General features: G+C 51.0%; 6 protein-coding genes across 6 annotated transcripts; 2 read left to right on the top strand and 4 right to left on the bottom strand.

Moving 5' to 3' along the window:
- Positions 1-1,519: 1,519 nt before the first annotated feature.
- VTN77DRAFT_4629 (uncharacterized protein) lies at positions 1,520-2,568 on the top strand (the record flags this gene model as incomplete). The annotated part of the gene is made up of 4 exons (XM_069420709.1): positions 1,520-1,707; positions 1,766-1,882; positions 1,952-2,225; positions 2,281-2,568. The coding sequence occupies 4 exons, from the start codon at positions 1,520-1,522 to the stop codon at positions 2,566-2,568; spliced, it is 867 nt and encodes a 288-aa protein (XP_069277591.1).
- Positions 2,569-4,056: 1,488 nt separating this feature from the next.
- VTN77DRAFT_4628 (uncharacterized protein) lies at positions 4,057-5,483 on the bottom strand (the record flags this gene model as incomplete). Its single annotated transcript, XM_069420708.1, has 2 exons — positions 4,057-5,070; positions 5,127-5,483. 2 exons carry the CDS (start codon positions 5,481-5,483, stop codon positions 4,057-4,059), a joined length of 1,371 nt encoding a protein of 456 aa, XP_069277590.1.
- A 1,508-nt stretch (positions 5,484-6,991) lies between these two features.
- On the bottom strand, positions 6,992-8,004 carry VTN77DRAFT_4627 (uncharacterized protein; the record flags this gene model as incomplete). The annotated part of the gene is made up of 2 exons (XM_069420707.1): positions 6,992-7,752; positions 7,812-8,004. The coding sequence occupies 2 exons, from the start codon at positions 8,002-8,004 to the stop codon at positions 6,992-6,994; spliced, it is 954 nt and encodes a 317-aa protein (XP_069277589.1).
- Positions 8,005-9,175: 1,171 nt separating this feature from the next.
- On the top strand, positions 9,176-11,360 carry VTN77DRAFT_4626 (uncharacterized protein; the record flags this gene model as incomplete). The annotated part of the gene is made up of 6 exons (XM_069420706.1): positions 9,176-9,218; positions 9,281-9,656; positions 9,709-10,126; positions 10,180-10,785; positions 10,849-10,940; positions 11,015-11,360. 6 exons carry the CDS (start codon positions 9,176-9,178, stop codon positions 11,358-11,360), a joined length of 1,881 nt encoding a protein of 626 aa, XP_069277588.1.
- A 303-nt stretch (positions 11,361-11,663) lies between these two features.
- VTN77DRAFT_4625 (uncharacterized protein) lies at positions 11,664-13,592 on the bottom strand (the record flags this gene model as incomplete). Its single annotated transcript, XM_069420705.1, has 6 exons — positions 11,664-11,924; positions 12,003-12,194; positions 12,262-12,321; positions 12,379-12,980; positions 13,044-13,133; positions 13,199-13,592. The coding sequence occupies 6 exons, from the start codon at positions 13,590-13,592 to the stop codon at positions 11,664-11,666; spliced, it is 1,599 nt and encodes a 532-aa protein (XP_069277587.1).
- Positions 13,593-16,185: 2,593 nt separating this feature from the next.
- VTN77DRAFT_4624 (uncharacterized protein) lies at positions 16,186-16,656 on the bottom strand (the record flags this gene model as incomplete). The annotated part of the gene is made up of 1 exon (XM_069420704.1): positions 16,186-16,656. The coding sequence occupies one exon, from the start codon at positions 16,654-16,656 to the stop codon at positions 16,186-16,188; it is 471 nt and encodes a 156-aa protein (XP_069277586.1).
- Between the last annotated feature and the right edge of the window lie 749 nt (positions 16,657-17,405).

Raw genomic sequence — 17,405 nt, 5'->3', positions numbered from 1 at the left:
AGGCACAAAGATAGGCTGATGTGGAAGAAGAGAATGGTTCTAGCGGCGCGAGGAGTCATAGTGAGTCGATCCCCGATCGACCCATACAACTACGGCGACCAACCATCATCGTCACCATCGTCATTTTTATCGTCTGATCGCGATCTCATTCTTGAATAACCCATTTATTTACTCTTATTTCAGCCAGAGACTGATCACTATTAATCGATCGCTTTAATGATCGTATTCGCAATGCCAGCGAGGACACTCGGCCTTCTCATCCGATTCCGGCGGGGTTTCTCACCACCGTCCTTTCCCGCATTTCTCCTCATTGGGAACTGATTCAGGAATCATCCTATAATGACAGTACCAAGAAATAGCCTATTCACAGATAATGAGCCACGTCGTGATTCCTGCTGGAAAGCATGATATGATAGAAAATACCAAATGAATTCATTTGTCGCTTCTAGTAAGGTGATCAGTTACTCATGATCTCCAGAATGGCTCGACTCCAAGTTCCTTATAATCATCACAACAGTATGAGATAATTGATACAGTAGTCGACGTTAATATAGAATAGCTGCGATGCTGGAGAAATAGGAGGTCCTATCAAGTCTAGTACCAGTCTCATTAAATCTCTGTATATCTCTATATCCTGCCAGATCTGGAGAGGCCACTGGAAGCTAAGAAATAGAGGAGTCCTCTCATACAAAGCCATAACAGTAGCAATGCAGACAGAAAGACGTATATATGTCCCCCACAAGTGTAAATTAAAATTTCAAAGAGCAGCCGTCCCAGTGGAATTTTCAATCGCGTAATTTTCGTTTTTAATTCGCGATTTCCTTTTCGAAGGTGCCGTGCGGGTGGTCCCCGCATCTGATTGGAGTGATTCTCCTACCGCATTCGTATAGGTGAGCCAGATTAATCACGAGCGACGTACTACGTACAGAGCGTGAGAACTTTAAACCGGACGCTGTCTCCTCGCTTCCTCCTTTTTCTCTTCTTCTTTTCCTCCTCCATTCCTTCAGTTTTCCTCATCCATGGGAATTAATTGTTCTCCGTCAAATTGTTCTCAATAATCTCGTGGGGAGTGTCCAATTTGCGGATTCTATTTCCCCTTAGAAGAGAAAAAAATCCCCAACCAACCCCACGCGGCAGATGCAGATGCGACGTCGGACGTCTCATTAATTGGATTATCTGGCCTGCAGCTTCAACGCTTCCCCCACTCTGCGGTCAACCATCATCGCATCGTCGATTCTGAGTCATCGGAAATCTGTCTTACTGTAATCATCGCCCAGGGACACACCGTGACCTCGATTGAGTTATTCTCCGGCGCCAACTCCACGATTCAGCAGACCGGTTAGCGTCATCGATATAACCCCCGCTCCCGCCACCGGCCTTCTCGCATTCCTTCTCCTCACCCCCTCACCCGCGCCGGCCACGGCGACTTCTCAGCGTTCGTCCAACCTCTTGCTTTATCTGGTGCTACTGTCGTCGTGCACGATTTTTTTTTGACGGGCCCTGCCTTGCAATCGCAACGATGACTACCCAGAACGGCAATGATATTCACCAGCCAACCCGGGCGCTATCGCCCTTCACGGGCTCCCTGGAGAACTACTCCTTTCCGGTGCATCGCCTGAAGCAAGTGATGGATGACCCCAACAAGACTCCGCTGCTGCTCGTTGCCTGTGGCTCGTTCTCTCCACCCACTTTTCTCCACCTTCGCCTGTGCGTGAATAGCCTTGAAACGAAACGACGGAACTTCAGGAAACTAACAACCCGGTAGATTTGAACTGGCGGCGGATTATGTCAAGTTCAGCACCGACTTCGAAATCATCGGCGGTTACCTGTCCCCGGTGTCAGATGCATATCGCAAGGCAGGCTTGGCAAGTGCAGAACATCGGTACGACTTCCAATTCGGCTTATCTTCCCATTGCGTCTCTCTCCCGACACTAACCGCCTTTCCGGACAGGCTCGCAATGTGCAAGCTTGCGGTCGATGAGACCTCTGACTGGCTCATGGTCGATCCTTGGGAGGCAATGCACAAGGAATATCAACCTACAGCGGTGGTGCTTGATCATTTCGACCACGAGATCAATGTGGTCCGCCAAGGAGTGGATGCGGGCAATGGGACACGAAAGCCCGTCCGAGTGGCCCTTCTGGCGGGAGCAGATTTGGTTCACACCATGTCAACTCCCGGGGTGTGGAGTGAGAAGGACTTGGACCATATTCTGGGGCGCTATGGGGTAGGCTTAGGCGCTCCTGAATAGATTTCTCCGCTGCTAATGATTTCATCACCAGACTTTTATTGTTGAACGCAGCGGAACCGATATCGACGAAGCCCTCGCAGCCTTGCAACCATGGAGGGATAACATCCATGTGATCCAGCAGCTGATCCAGAACGACGTCAGTAGCACCAAGATCCGTCTGTTCCTGCGGCGCGAGATGAGTGTGCGTTACCTCACTCCGACACCCGTCATCCAATACATCAAAAAGCACCATCTGTACGAGGATGATGGAGTCGCAAGCACTACATCAGTTGACAAAGAGAAGGGCAAGGGCAAGCAAGCTGGGACGAACGCTGCTTGAGCTGCCCAAGCATACCAGCAATCTTCAGTTTCGATGCTCGAATGTGACTGTGGATGTCGCAGGCAAGGAATCGTGCCGGTTCACATTGGTGCGGTCTACGGTCTTCGAAGGACTAAATAATATATAATGAGTGCCGTCGAGACCTCGAGTCCGATTCTACTACGATCAGCGATTTCTCATTACGAAGAACGCGTCCTGCTGGACCATATACATTTGGTGTCCCAAGGCATCTAAACCGCGTGAGCAGATACCCTGAAAGCGCAGCGAGGGACACATTCGGCTTTAGTAACAGACTTAATCTTGGGACTTTGCAACACATGCAGTCCCTTCACATTGGTCATTTTTCTCTCTCACGATGATCATGATTACCATTAACCGTTTCTGTTTTTACTGCGGGAGTGTCTGGTCTGGTCTGCCGTTTTAGCAAGCTGTTTTTTGACTTCCTTCTCTGGTTTGGCCTGTATGTACATAGAGATCCCGGATGATCCTGCTTGTCTTTTGCGTGTCTACTGATGTATACCCTTGTATTTTGTTTGCGGATATTTCTGTCTGTGTGTCTGTCTAGTCTTGTCTGCCTTGTCTGTCCTGGTTTGTGCTTTCTACGACCGAGTCGAATCGACTCGCTTCAGTTCTCTTGTTGTTACCCCAGATATAGAGAGAGGCAAAGAAAGAGAAAGAAAGAAAGAAGAGTCCCGCCTCAGCTGGGCTGGGTCGTGCAACAAAAGACATTGGCATTGGAAAAGATTAGAACGTCCTTTCCTGTTTTCAGATGCGATTATATATATATACCTTATATATACCTAATCTAGGTAGTGGGTATAAGCCTGATTACTACCTGACTAGGGATCACTAAGTTACCTACCTAGGTAAGTAGGTAGATAGGTAGATACAGATACCTAAGATATCGTGAGTTAAAAAAAAATATACATTCCTAGGCTGTATCGACGGTGTCATTCACTCATGTCAAGCACAGTACACAGGTATGTATCATAGGTGTATCCTGCAAATAAATAAAATAGCATGCAGGATTGACTGACAAGATTCTCTGCTCACTGATCTCATCTCATCTTGTCTTGTCTTGGGTACGTACATACATACATACATACATACATACATATCTACCTATCTATCCATCCACTGAATTGAATTGCAAATAAATATTCACTTCAATTGAAGAAGAATTGCTTCAGCTGCAGGAGATTTGCATGCGAGCTCCATCTGTCCTGTGATGTCTGTCCTGTTCTGTCCAAATCATAACATAGAATGTGCATGAGAAGAGAACATACATGTAACATGTAACACATTAATGCGATCTATATAGACAGTATGCTGTCTCCAAAGTATGGGCATAAGTAAAGCAATCAAGTCAATCCTCACAGAGGGAGGAGGGCGGGGGCGGGGGGGGAGAGAAAGAGTCCGCTGGCCTGCTGATCCCGCAACAGGCCCGGCTCGGCTCAGTTCATCTCAGTTCAGTTCCGTCCAGTCCATTCAAAGTAAGACGGGAGGAGATGATGATGATAATGAAGACGACGAAGAACAAAGATCCTCGCCACACACGAAGCCTAAACATTTGTCTGGGCCAGTATCGTCCATCACGCTGATGATGACAGGCCCTGCAGGCACTGATGAGGAATTAGAATTGGAATTGGAATTGGCTCTCATCGCATCCGCCGCCCATCGACGGACTTCCTCCACTGGGCTAGATGCGGACACACGAAACCAGTTCTCCGGACCGACGGAAATCGGACTCGTCTTTGCCAGCTCGGCGATCGTTACATCGACGTTGCCCTCCTGCGCCAGGGAGCGGACTCGTCGAGGCGGGATGATCTCCGTAGGAGAGAGCTTCACCCAGGACTGCGCGGCAGGATTCTGGATCGCTGTGAGGAGGATATCTAGCACACGCACTTGTTGTTGATGCGCGGGAGCAACGACTATGGGGATCTTGTCCGCCGACACGGCGAGGTCGGAAATCACTTGATTTTCCCCTCTATGCTCAGAGGTTAGCTGAGACGACTGTGCCGGCGATTCTTTCTCATCGCCGTAGTATTTGGGCTGGATGTCGTCCAGCGGGGTCAGGCTGAGCCATGTCATTGAGGTTGAGGTCGAGGTCGGAGTCGACGTCGACGACTGTGGAGTTGAGACAGCTGATGCAGCGCCGATGGCTCCCCCAGGGTGGAAGCCTTTGAATACTTCTGCCGGTCCCCGCCCCGGAGTCGTGTGCAGACTGCGCGCTGTGGCAAGCGCCAAAGCATCGCCTAGCGCAAGCGCGACGGTGGTAGACGTCGTGGGCGCAGACACGCCAAACGAGGTCTCCTCGTCCACGTGTACTGGCGCGGGCAAAAGAATCGTCATGTCTGACCGGTGATAAGAGAGGAGAGGGCAGGTAGACGGATGCATGTGAGCGGTGATGGCAATAACCGGCACGGTCTGTGGGATATGCGGGAGCAGCAGCAACAACTCTGGAGTCCGCCCAGAGAAGGATATCAGAAGGAGGGTATCAATCTGGTGGGGCTGTTAGTATCGATCGATCGATGCCAATAGGTCTGAAGCAAACATACAGGCCTGATCATGCCCAAATCTCCGTGCAAGGCTTCTGTGGGATGTAGAAATACACTGTAGATCCCCATACTATTCATCGTCGCTTCAAGTTTGCGCCCAATCTTCCCACTTTTCCCGACACCACAGACAACGAGTTTGCCGCCACATTTTATGCTCTTGACAATCTGAGAAACGGCACGACCGATATTTTCTTGCGCCAGGGTATTTGTCTGGTAGAGCGATTCTAGATTCGCGAGAGCCTCTCGTTCCGTCGAGATAACGTGCAGGGCAGTCGCCAGCGAGTTGTCAGCCGCATTCGTCTGCTCTTGGACATGTACGCCCATGGTATTATCCACCTGTAGTTCCAGCGATGGCATTTTGTCAGGTATCATCATTGATTTCCGAAGCGAGCGATAATGTGTCAAAGACTGTTGAGTCAGATGTTTTCGTGGCGATAAGGACGTTGGCGACTCTGGTCGCAAATGTACAGCGATCAAACAGGTCTGGCCAGTCTGACCTGTCCAGAGGGTGCTTCGATAAGAATCCAGCGATAGCGAAAATATTCGAATCGACGACGCGGGGATCAGCCTGGCCGAGGGGCTATATATCCTCCATGTTTGTCTGATAAGGACCGATAAACAGCTACCTCAGTAGATAGAACGACCGAAATCACTTCAGATAACGACAAAACGAGGAATCAAACAAGATCTGATCTTTATCTGAAGAAAGAGCAATAACGAGGGACATCGAAAGGGCTGAAATTTCTGACAGATCCGACTCGACCGTGGTAATAAATAGGTTAGATATGGAGGAAAGGAGAAAATCGGAGCGGAAACCTAGTTGCCCCGCGATGTACCCCTCGGCGGGACGGGCAAGGCGCCCAGAAATCGCTGACTCGCTGATGCTGGCGGAAGCGTGCCTGGAGATCACATCATCCCGATTAGCATGCATTTATTGATGAATTATGCATTCTAACAGCAGCACATATCCACTCCGCACGGCGTGGGTGGAACGGTCTTTGCTGTTGGTAGGCTGTAGCAAGCAAATAATCTAAAGTGGCTGGTTGGCTTGCTTTTAGATCGGCCGGTCCAGTGCGGGGCTTTGTTCGAAGATCGAAAATGTCCAAAGATCTTTGTGAATTCAATTTTTCTCTGATTTGATTCTCCTCGCTTTTCGAGGCGTCTTCTCCACTTAGTGTTGTGTCATGGTTCGAAATGGGCAACTCGATGGTAATGCGTGATCCAGGAAGGCGCTCTCTCTCCATGGTGGCGTGTTTCTGAGGATCTGGATAGTACATTTCCCTAGTCAAACCAACTATAGATACGTAGACAGGTTCTGATATTATACTTACAGCAATTTTTTTCAGGTTTACTTTCCTTATGCCGCGGTTTCATCGTGACTTCAGTGGCACGGTATGTGTTACACTGTTCGCTGCTGGCGACCCCTCCGACCTACGGACACGTGCAAATCCGCCTGATCTGATCCATGTTGTCATCATTGTGAAATAGGACGGCTTTTAGCATTTACACAAACTACCCTTAGAAACGAAAGACGTGAGCCCTATGGTATGTTAATTGAACGCACAATACTGACAAGACAATTAAAATTGATTGGATTCCCCTTGTAGTCACCCAGTCTATAAATGAATACAGTACATGAGATATAACCCTCCCTCTGCAACTACGCCAGACCCCGCCACCAAAATTACCCGCAGCTTTTCTGTGTCAGCTGAAACAGAGACAGGTATTGAGCGTCGCGCTCAATCAGGCACCAATTTGGGCCTCGAAGACTCGTACACAGTAGCTGTGAATCTGCGACGCAGCTTGAGGAGAGGCTCGCAACTAAAAGGAGAAAACGTGGCATCATCCGTGTTAGGTCAAATCGTTCATGCCTTCGTAAGCGGCTTCACTCCCTTATGAATGGCAGCAATGCCGCAAGACAAGTTCTCATAGCCCTTGCCCGGAATCATGAACCCAGCCTCCTGGATCATAGCACGAAACTCTTCTTGACTGGGAAACCTCTCGATACTTTCGACCAGGTATTGGTAGCTGGCCCGATCGCCAGCGACAATCTGGCCGATCAGAGGGATGGCGCTGAAACTCCATCGCTTGTACACCTCATTGAACAGACTGTTGTTTACCTTGCTGAATTCCAGGCACGCGAAAACACCTCCAGGTTTCAAGACCCGATACGCCTCCACCAGTGCTGCTTGCTTGTTGGTGAAATTGCGGATCCCAAAGGCCACCGTATACAGGTCGACCGAGTTATCCGGGATCTGAGGCATGTGTTCCGCATTGGCTTGCATGAATGATAAACGCTTGGTGTTGTACCAGGGCGTGTCAAGGCTTCGCTTCTTCCCCTCTGCCAGCATATCCGGGTTGATATCTGCGATAGTCACTCGGGTTTCGCGGTCATTGTTGATGTTGGTGGCATGATCCAGCATGCGGAAGGCGATGTCGCCGGTTCCGCCGGCGATGTCGAGGATGTTCCAGCCTTTCCCGGACTTGTCACCCTCACGAGCAGGAAGAGGTGAGCCCGGATTGAGCGATCGAACGAAATAGTCTTTCCAGAGACGGTGGATGCCCAGGGACATGAGGTCGTTCATCGTGTCATACGAGGATGCGACGGAACTAAACACAGCGCCCACTGGCATGCATTGTCAATATGGAATTGTTAAAATAGCAAGTGCAGGGTTCTGAGACAACCTTTGGACTCTTTCTCATATTCTGGGATTGTCTCGAACCCAAAATGTGTCATTCGAGTATTCTCCTCCGGCTTGCCAGTCTGTGCTTGACTCGCCCGCGGGGAGCAGGAGAAACATCGGTACGGAGTTTGAGGAACCACAGTGCGCCGCTTCACACTGTGATTCAGACTTCTCCAAGCATATTTGGAGGCCATTGTGAGATATCCGAAGAAGGAAAGACGAATTGGTGCTGGTAAGATGGGGTCGAAGCTCTCCACGGAACAAGCTGGAGCTGGTCGATCCCGCAGTTTTCTGCCGGCGGAAGTCTTAGGCGGTAACACCAGCTCTCAGGAAAATAAAATACCAAATTGCGTAACAGCATATCGCAAAGAGGTTATTTTTGCCGCCATTTCATTGATTAATAATCCTCTCTTTTCTTTATTGTTGTTATTATTCTTTGATTAGCAGGTTTTGATCTCTTTTCCTATTCCAAAGCCATATCTCAATGAACAAGAGAATATACCGGTGCGGCCTGTAGAACGCTGCAAATTACGTCCTTTCAGCTGCAAATCAACTATCCTAGACTGTCTGTAATTCTTGGCATTTAAGTCAATCATGCAGGTCTATTCCCTAAACGACAGGGCAACCGCGTCCTCCGGTGGATTTTCCCCTCCAAGGTGAGGCTGTTACAGCCACGATTATTGTAGCATGACGTACCGGTGCCGGATTTCCTTCGAACTTCATTCCTATGGGCAGACATTGACCTATCTGAGTCTCAGAATTATGGCATCGACGCTGCCCTCAATGTAATATTTTGGTGTGTTGGTATGAAGCTGAAAATTTGCCCAGGAACCAGCATGTGGGGATAGGCTGATAGGCATGATTATGGACGAAAGGACTGCCAAGAAGCTGCCTCGGGCCGATCAGGAGGGTTTCTCGGGCTAGTCTCTTTTTAGTCTGTCGGTCGAGAAGGCCCGATAGGTGATTCGCGCGGGTATTTGTATTGTTGTCAATGCCGAGCGCAGAGCAACCTTGGAAGTCTGGGGTTAAGTTAGCTCACTCAGGTTTCTTCCAGGGTCAGAAGAGTTGCAGACCTGCACTCTTCTCACATGTACTCCATATGCGGTTCAGAACAGAATATAGGATTCGTTCCTGTGGATGATCTCTCTGGGCTTTCTGGACAGATAATAACCAGTTTATCCTTATCTGATCGCTGTCTCAGCCCTGTTATCTACTACCTTTAGTATCACCGCCTATAAGAACCATCACCAGCCCCACAACTGGATGTGGAGGGAGAAGAGTGAGCTCTGGCTTGATACAATACATACAACCGGGAGAAATTCAGAAAGGAAACTATCCTAAACGGTGCACAAGAATCTTATGTGAATGTCGCAGCGACCGAAGAAGCTTCAGCGAGTGTCAAAAGCTTGTATGCCTTTTGTCTCGGATGGATTTGATGGATACGAGAAAGCACGGCTGACTGGTAATGAGGCGATTTCTGCAATCGACGCAGCATCAAATGCAGCAAAGCCGATGACCCGCTAGGACGTTGTCAAAACTGCGCGGATTTCGATGTGCCCTGCACGTTCGACCGTCCAATCAAGCGGAGAGGCGTGAAGAGCTCACGTGCCCGTCTCAATGAGGCTCAAGACCAGAGGTCGCCCGGTGTAAGATCGCAATCGGATTCCAGTCAACGGTATGTGCGAAGCGGGGATCCATGGGGAGGCCTCAGTACGCTGTGGTCGGCCACCGACAACCCTTCACGAGACGAAAACGCCCTGCGCCGGTCGTGGAGCGCCTTTGCCATCGCCACGGAAAGAACGATTCGGAATCTCGTGCAGGTGTATTTTGAAATCGTGTACCCTATGTAGGTTTAGTCGAGCACATTTGAGAAAAGACTCCCACTGATTGTGTTTCAGTTTCCCATTGTTCCATCGCCCTTCATTCCTGGAGAGGCTCGACCGAAACGAGCATCTCCGGGATCGCGGCTTCTTTGCGTCGACGATGGCTGCCTGTGCTCTTGCGTCCGGGAGGGCACGTGATGGGGCTCTTTACTCGACTCGATGGCATCTCTCCGAGCTCTTGGAGCCTCCGTCCGAGGTGTTCTACGCGGCCGCAAAGGACTCGATCCCCAAGGATCTCAGCACGGCCAAGGGCTTGAATTTCATGCGCGCGTGCGCCATTCTGGCGATCGCCAGCATCCAGAATGGACAGATCAAGGCGATGCAGCAGTACACGGGTTACTATCACACTCTCACCGCCATGGAAGGTTTGTACGATGAGAAGCTGTGGCCGAAACAGCTGACCCCGATAGAGATTGAAGAACGTCGACGACTAGTAGGCAGCACGGCGTTCCTATAATTCAAAGATTTACTGCTAATTGTTGCCAGTTCTGGTCGATCTACACGCTCGATATCTACTCGTCTATCGTCTGGGGTGGCATCATTCGCCATCGGGAGGCCCAGTCCATGGTCCGCTATCCAACGGAAATCGACGATGAATACATCACCGAAACAGGTTACAGTGCACCACCTGCTCCGGCATCAAATACCAGCACCAGTGGGATCCCAGTGGTGTCACATGAGCCGGTGAGCTGGCTCCGAGGGTGGAATTTCACGACTGATCTGTATCGCATTCTTGAACACGCTGTCGACAACTTGCGGTGTCGCTGGTCTCAGCAGAATGGCATGACGCGGTTTCATTCCCTGTTTGGTCGAAATCCCATGACGGAATCGGTTGTCATGGAGCAGGTCCTCGCCATGTATTCCGCATTGCCTTCACAATTCCGAGAGACGCTACCGGTGACAGGTGATCCAGCCAAGGACCTGTTTGGTTTCCAGTCTGCCAACATCCAGGCCACGCTGCAGTTACTACGAATGGTGCTCTTCTCGTCAGAAGACATTGGGGTTGAGAGAAAATGCGATGTGGCGGGAGAACTCCTTAGCGTGTTCTCGAAGGTGCCTGTGGAGTACCTGAAGGCCATCAGCTCTCCATTGGTGGGTCATTCGTTGCATAAATTTATGTGAAGAGGAATGAGGAATGCTAACTATCAGTACCAGCTTCACCACCTGGCGGGAATCGGATATATTCTAGGATCCGTTATCGAAGGCAGTCTTTCTGAATCGTCGTACCAACGGGTCCGAATGCTCTTGTATGTCTTGTTCGCTCATATCTCTTCCCCTTCATGGTCATTCGATGCTGACGAGCCCCTGCTTAACCATTCAGGCTGGAGATGGCCGACCTGCTCTGCCGTCTGGAATCCGGACTCCGCCGCGCCGCCGGTGCCAGTGAACGACTCCGAACGCAGGTAGATCGAATCGACGAGTATATGCGACAGCAGCGGATGATGATTGCCGCCGCTCAGCAACAGACCAATGTACTCGGACAGCAGCAGCAGCAACACCAGGAACAACCGGAAGCTAGGACTGTCCCATCGCTCCCTTACAATCAGACCGGAGCGTTTGGGGAGCAGCTTTCTCAATTCCAACTACCGCCAGAACTGCTGGAAGACTGGCCATGGCCATTTGACTCGGGGCCGGCAGAAGGGTTATTGCCGTTGAACTTTGATTGACCAGGGTCTTTTCAATCCAATACATCTCTCTAATCTTTTATTCTATCATTAATTGACAATATAGGTAGGAAGCGCACCTCTGGGAGGGAAAGAACGAAACCTGTATAGTAGGAAGGACTGAGGCCGCAAAAGGCCCGGTAATAGGCATTTATTTTTGGTAATCCTCGGTATTTTCTATTGCAGTCACTTGAGCAAATCAAGACTTCTTAGCTTTTATACACAGATATATGTATATGTGATATAAATACAGGCGCATGCGTATTTCTTTTTTCTTCGTAGTAGAGGAGGCGAGGAGGCACCTTGTTAGACCGTTTCTTCGTGGCGCGAGTCTGCTCTCTCTGCTGCCTTGTCATCGCCGTCGTCGTCAGACTGTTTGACACCTCGTTCGGCCAATACGTCGCCATGGAGCTGGTAGGCCCTCTCCATCTTCCAGGACAAGGGACTCGGCGTGGAGAAGAGGGCCTCGATGGATTCCAACGATCGACCGCAGGTTTCCGGGTAGAAGAGGAAGATGATCGGGATCCAGAGGAGGTTGAGACCGAAGAAGAGGAAGTATGTGCGGTTCTACGATGAAGACAAGGTGGGATTAGTAATTTAGTTTGCATGCAGGAGGGACGACGCGCGTGTCTCCATCGTACTTACCTCCATCGTGCTGAACATGATCGGGTTAACCAACGTCGTCATGCCCACGCCGAGAGCCCAGCCTGTAATCCCGAATCCGTTCCCTTGAGCGCGCAGATCCGAGGGGAAGATTTCCGTCGGCACGAGGAAGGCGACCGTTCCCCAGGTGGCGGCGTACGCGAGGTTGAACAGGAAGAGCATGGTGACAGCAGCCTTTGAAACGCAAGATATCTGTCAGCAATGCATGCCCCTAATGAAGACTACAGAAATGAGGACATACCGGTGCAAAGCTTTTGGCCTTGTCAGGATGCTGTCTTGCCCCTTCGTAAAGCGCTCCGGCCTGCGTCACGTGTCAGTTGCTGGCGCCTGAGGTAGGATGCACAAATATAGGCTTTACAATCAAGTTAACTGCTGCCAGCGCACCCGCGCCTCCCATCAAACAGATGCGTCGTCCCAGCCGGTCAACGATCTGGGCACTGATGATCGTACCAACAATTCCGATCGTGTTGAGTCCACCAGCCAGACCGTTCTGCGTCAGTTCACTATACCCGGCACTGCGAAGGAGAACGGGAGAATAAGCGGTCACAGCAGTGATGCCGGTCCAGGACGCCATAATCTGGAGGAACATGCACAGCCATGCTCGACGACCCAGGTGGGCTCCCGGCCTCCCACTCCGTCCAAGCAGGATCTTGACGAATTGGACGGGGGAACTCGGCTTGCTGTCCATGGCAATCGTGATGATCTCCAGATACTCTCTGTCGATCTGTTCCGGGGTCCACTTGTGTCCCCGAACGCGCTGCAGCAGGTCGCGCGCTTCTTCGTTGCGTCCGACAGACGCCAGGTACCGCGGGCTGTCGGGGAGCATCTTGATGAAGAAGGCCAACACCAGGGCTGGAATGCACTGGAAGGCAAGCAGGAATCTCCACCTGATGTCGGAGTAGCCATCATTGATGAAGGCCAAGCCAAATGAGAGCCAGTACGCAATCGAAATACCCAGGTCTGTGGAAAACCTGCATTTAGGACAATTCCCAAAAAAAAACTGATCAACCAGCCGGCACTTACAGTTGGCAATAAAGACATATCCCAGGAATCCTCCGCGATGGTCTGCAGATGAAGTCTCAGATACCAGGACCGGCGTGATACCCGTCAGAGCTATTCAATTCAATTAAATTCCGTTAGATGACTCTCAGTTCACACCAGACGACCTATATACACACCTCCCGTGCCAATACCGGTCACCACTCGAGCCACCAAGATAAAGTCCGAGCTCTGAGTGGCAGCCTGCAGAGCACCTCCCACCAGAGCAAACAGAGACCCAATCAAGAGACCATTGATACGACCGATCCGGTCCGCTAGCCATCCACCGGCAAAACAGCCAAAGATGGCTCCCAAGTAGTAGACGCTGACGATGCCTCCCTGATGCGTCTGGTTGGTCACTGTGCCATCTGGCAGGCCAATGCCCACCTCCGAGACATATCGAGGGGAGGCATTCACGCCTCCCATGACACCCTGGTCATATCCTTCAAAGAAAATGGAGATCAGGGAGAACGTCTGAATGGCAACATTGAGCTGACGAGGCGAAAGCCTCTTCCAGAAAGTGAGGTAGCCCATGTCGACTATAGATGTTCAGGAGGGCTCGAAAAAAAAGAAAGAAAAAAAAGTGATCCTCCCCAGTATATTGAGAATCAAATCCTGACCATGTACTCAGGACCCGAAATCAAGACTGGGGAGGACAGTATCATGATATATAAATATGAAAGAAGGGCTTCTAGAAAGACTCTCCATCGGTCCGTGCCAATGCCGGTCGAACGTTATTTCAGTGTCACGCTGACAGCCGGGGTAGGGTATGGTACACCTAAATGAGGCTCTCCATGGGGAACAGGGCCCAGCGGTGTGGTTCTGTGGAGAGATTCGTCGCGGAGAGCTTGGCACGCGACGCCATTTAGCCGTTTAGGCGCTCGTGCGCAGCCGCGGGCGGGGCGGAAGGGCCTTTCAAGCATTTAGGCGTTTTGCCGTGTAGCCATTTAGCCTTCTCTATAACCGTTCTGCCGCTTTCCGCCCTCTCCTCTCTGCCTGTCCGGGGCCCGCCCTCGACCAATCGGGCAAGTGGTTCAGCGTCGCGGAGACGGCCAGACAGTGTCTGGCGAGATCATGGGACCGTGAAAAAAAAAACAGGGCCGTGTAGGCAAAACAGAATATCCGCTATGGAGTCGGCTTCAATTGCGGCGCAATGCGCCGCCATTTCGGGTTCTGGGGGTTTCTCACCGGTTGGCGTGCCGAAGATTTATTAATTGTCCTCCTCCTCGTTGTCGCGATGAAGGGACTTGCAATTCTGTCAGCTTTGGAGACATTCCGACAGGATCTGTGTCAGGTGTAACATAATCAGTACATACCTTCGAGAAGCGGAATCCACGCGAAGACAGTTCACAATGGCAGCAACAAACGGTGTTACAAATGGCACCCACGGGGCGGCCTTGGACTTGACTGTCCTGGGTCTGAACAGCGGAACGTCGATGGTGAGTGAAGTTCATCAGATGTGCTTTGCAAAGAATCAAACAGCTGGCTGATACGAGACAGGATGCAATTGACTGTGCGCTGTGCCACTTCCGCCAAGAGACTCCCGAGTCTCCAATGCAATTCGAGCTTCTGAAGGTATTGCTCCTGTCAAGTAAATCTTATCACTCCCAGCTCTAGATAGCTGACTGTTGATTGATTATAGTATGGCGAAGTCCCTCTGGAGCAGACCATCAAGAAGCGCGTCATGAACATCATCCTGCACAACAAGACCTCCCCGTCAGAGCTCTCCGAGGTCAACGTCATCCTGGGCGAGACGTTCGCTGCGGCAGTGAAGGAGTTCTGCAAAGAGTACAATGTCGACATCAACAGCATTGATGTCATAGGCTCTCACGGACAGACCATCTGGCTGCTGTCCATGCCGGAACCCGGCGAGGTGAAGAGCGCCCTTACCATGGCAGAGGGGGCGATCCTGGCGTCGCGCACGGGGATCACCGCCGTCACCGACTTCCGTGTCAGCGACCAGGCTGCCGGCCGACAGGGCGCTCCGTTGATTGCCTTCTTCGATGCCCTGGTCTTGCACCACCCGACCAAGCTCCGCGCGTGCCAGAACATCGGCGGCATTGCCAACGTGTGCTTCATCCCCCCGGACAATGCTGGCGGGATCGACGAGTGCTACGACTTCGACACCGGCCCCGGAAACGTCTTCATCGACGCCGTGGTGCGGTACTACACCAACGGAGAGCGGGAGTACGACAAGGACGGCGAGATGGGCGCTCGCGGTAAGGTCGACCAGGAGCTGGTGGATGAGTTCCTCCAGCACAAATACTTCAAGCTGGACCCGCCCAAGACGACCGGACGGGAGGTGTTCCGTGACACGCTGGCATTTGAACTGATCAAGAAGGCGGAGGCGAAGGGGCTGACGCCGGACGACGTCGTGGCCACGGTCACGCGCATCACCGCCCAGGCCATCGTCGACCACTACAAGCGCTATGCGCCCAAGGACATGGAAATTGCCGAGATCTTCATGTGCGGCGGCGGAGCCTACAACCCCAACATCACAAAGTACATCCAGCAGCACTACCCGAACACGAAGATCATGATGCTGGACGAGGCTGGCATTCCCGCGGGCGCCAAGGAGGCCATCACTTTTGCCTGGCAGGGCATGGAGGCCATCGTGGGGCGATCGATCCCGGTGCCGACGCGCGTTGAGACTCGCCAGGAGTATGTGCTGGGCAAGGTGTCTCCGGGCAAGAACTACCGCAAGGTCATGCGACACGGGATGCAGTTTGGTGCGGGCCGGGATCATCTGTCGCCTGTGAGGGAGCTGGTCAACATTGTCAACGGGAAGGTGTTCAACAACAAGTGGTGAGAGGAAATGGGGATTGAGTGATGATTTTCCATGATCTGCATTAGCTGCCGTGTTTTTTATTTTCTTGTATTTTTTTGTGTGTAAGGGTCTTCAATATTGTTCATTTGTAGAATAGATAATTTGATGAATTTAGAGATCAATCAGTGGAACCAAGTATGATCAAAGATCCCCATACATGACTCTATATCAGCTAACGGGTCATCTGATATGAGAAAAAGAACGCACATTGGAGATCATTTCGAACCAACCCTCCCTTCCAATTGATTTTCCCTCGTATCGTATCGTTATCGTGATACCTGTCTGATGCATCGATTCGAGCTATTGAGCAGTCTGCCGCAGCGTCGGCGTATAATATTCCGTCACCCCAGGCCGTGTCGGAGCATAATACTCCCTCAGTCCATGACCATGACTGGGACCGGTACTGCTCTCTCCTCCTGCATTCGCATTCGCATTCGCAGTTGCGGCGGCCGCCGACGACGATGAGATGGGCGGCATCATCCCGTTTGCTATCCTCCTCGCCCGTCTCCGCAAATACCACCACCAACCCGCAAAGCCGAGCAGACCTCCTCCGACCAGCAGCAGGGCCACGCCCACTGCTATCCACACAAACACGGGTGTGGAGGAAGTAGCCGCGTCGCCGCCGCCGCCGTTACCAGTTGTGTCTCTTCTGGACGGAAGAGCGATTGTCGCGCCTGCATCTGCTGCAGCGGTGGTATCCAGATGAAGGAGGAGGAGAAGATACGGTAAAATACCGAGGATTGAGGGCAGAGGAGATGTGGGAAACAGCATTGTTCACGTGTTGTTATTGTTATTGTTATTGTTATTGTTATTGTTATGTCGCGATCGTGTTGTCAAGCAAAGGATGTGGAATTTGATAGGTCATCGACATCGATTAATTATAATTACAATCATAATCATAATCTTTGGAGGGGTATTGAATTGAATACGAATGAGTCAAAAGAGCAAAGCAGGAAAAGGGGAAAGGGAATGTTCGAAAATACCGTTGGAAAGAGGCCCAGGGACTGTTATTATTAAACCCAACTAGTTATAATATTAGACCATCGCCAAGATATCTATCTCTCTTGCTGAGCCTCACGGGGTCACAGCATGGGGTAATACTCTGTTAGGTAGCTGCCTAGGACCCTAGGTGCCTTATGTAGGTAAATATAGTGCATGTTGGTGCTAATCAGCCTCTTATTGGTTCAATGGAGAAAAAGTAGACAGTAGGTCCATCCACAGATCTGCGTAAGTACGGAGTAATTACTCCATAGGAATTCCCCGAGAGCCTCAGGTGGTATCAGATTAGCCTGAATGGAGATTAGTTTAAGCTTTAGGTGTATCCTCACAGTATTGTGTTATTGTCACAGTTTTGGATTGGCTGGTTGGGATACGCTTAATCGGGGCACGGGGCACTGTGGGCACTTTATCCACGGCCAAGAACGCGATTCCATACAGGTGGACCCGTGGAGTAATAGGATGGCAAATCAATAGATTAATATGAGGTACGCACATGGACTCTGTACTCCAAAGATTTTCTG

This window comes from Rasamsonia byssochlamydoides (assembly GCF_041956645.1).
Source record: "Rasamsonia byssochlamydoides strain NRRL 3658 unplaced genomic scaffold VTN77scaffold_32, whole genome shotgun sequence".
Classification (NCBI taxonomy): Eukaryota; Fungi; Ascomycota; class Eurotiomycetes; order Eurotiales; family Trichocomaceae; genus Rasamsonia; species Rasamsonia byssochlamydoides.
The sequence above is the reverse complement of the archived record's forward strand: the minus strand, read 5'-3'. Positions and strand labels throughout refer to the sequence as shown.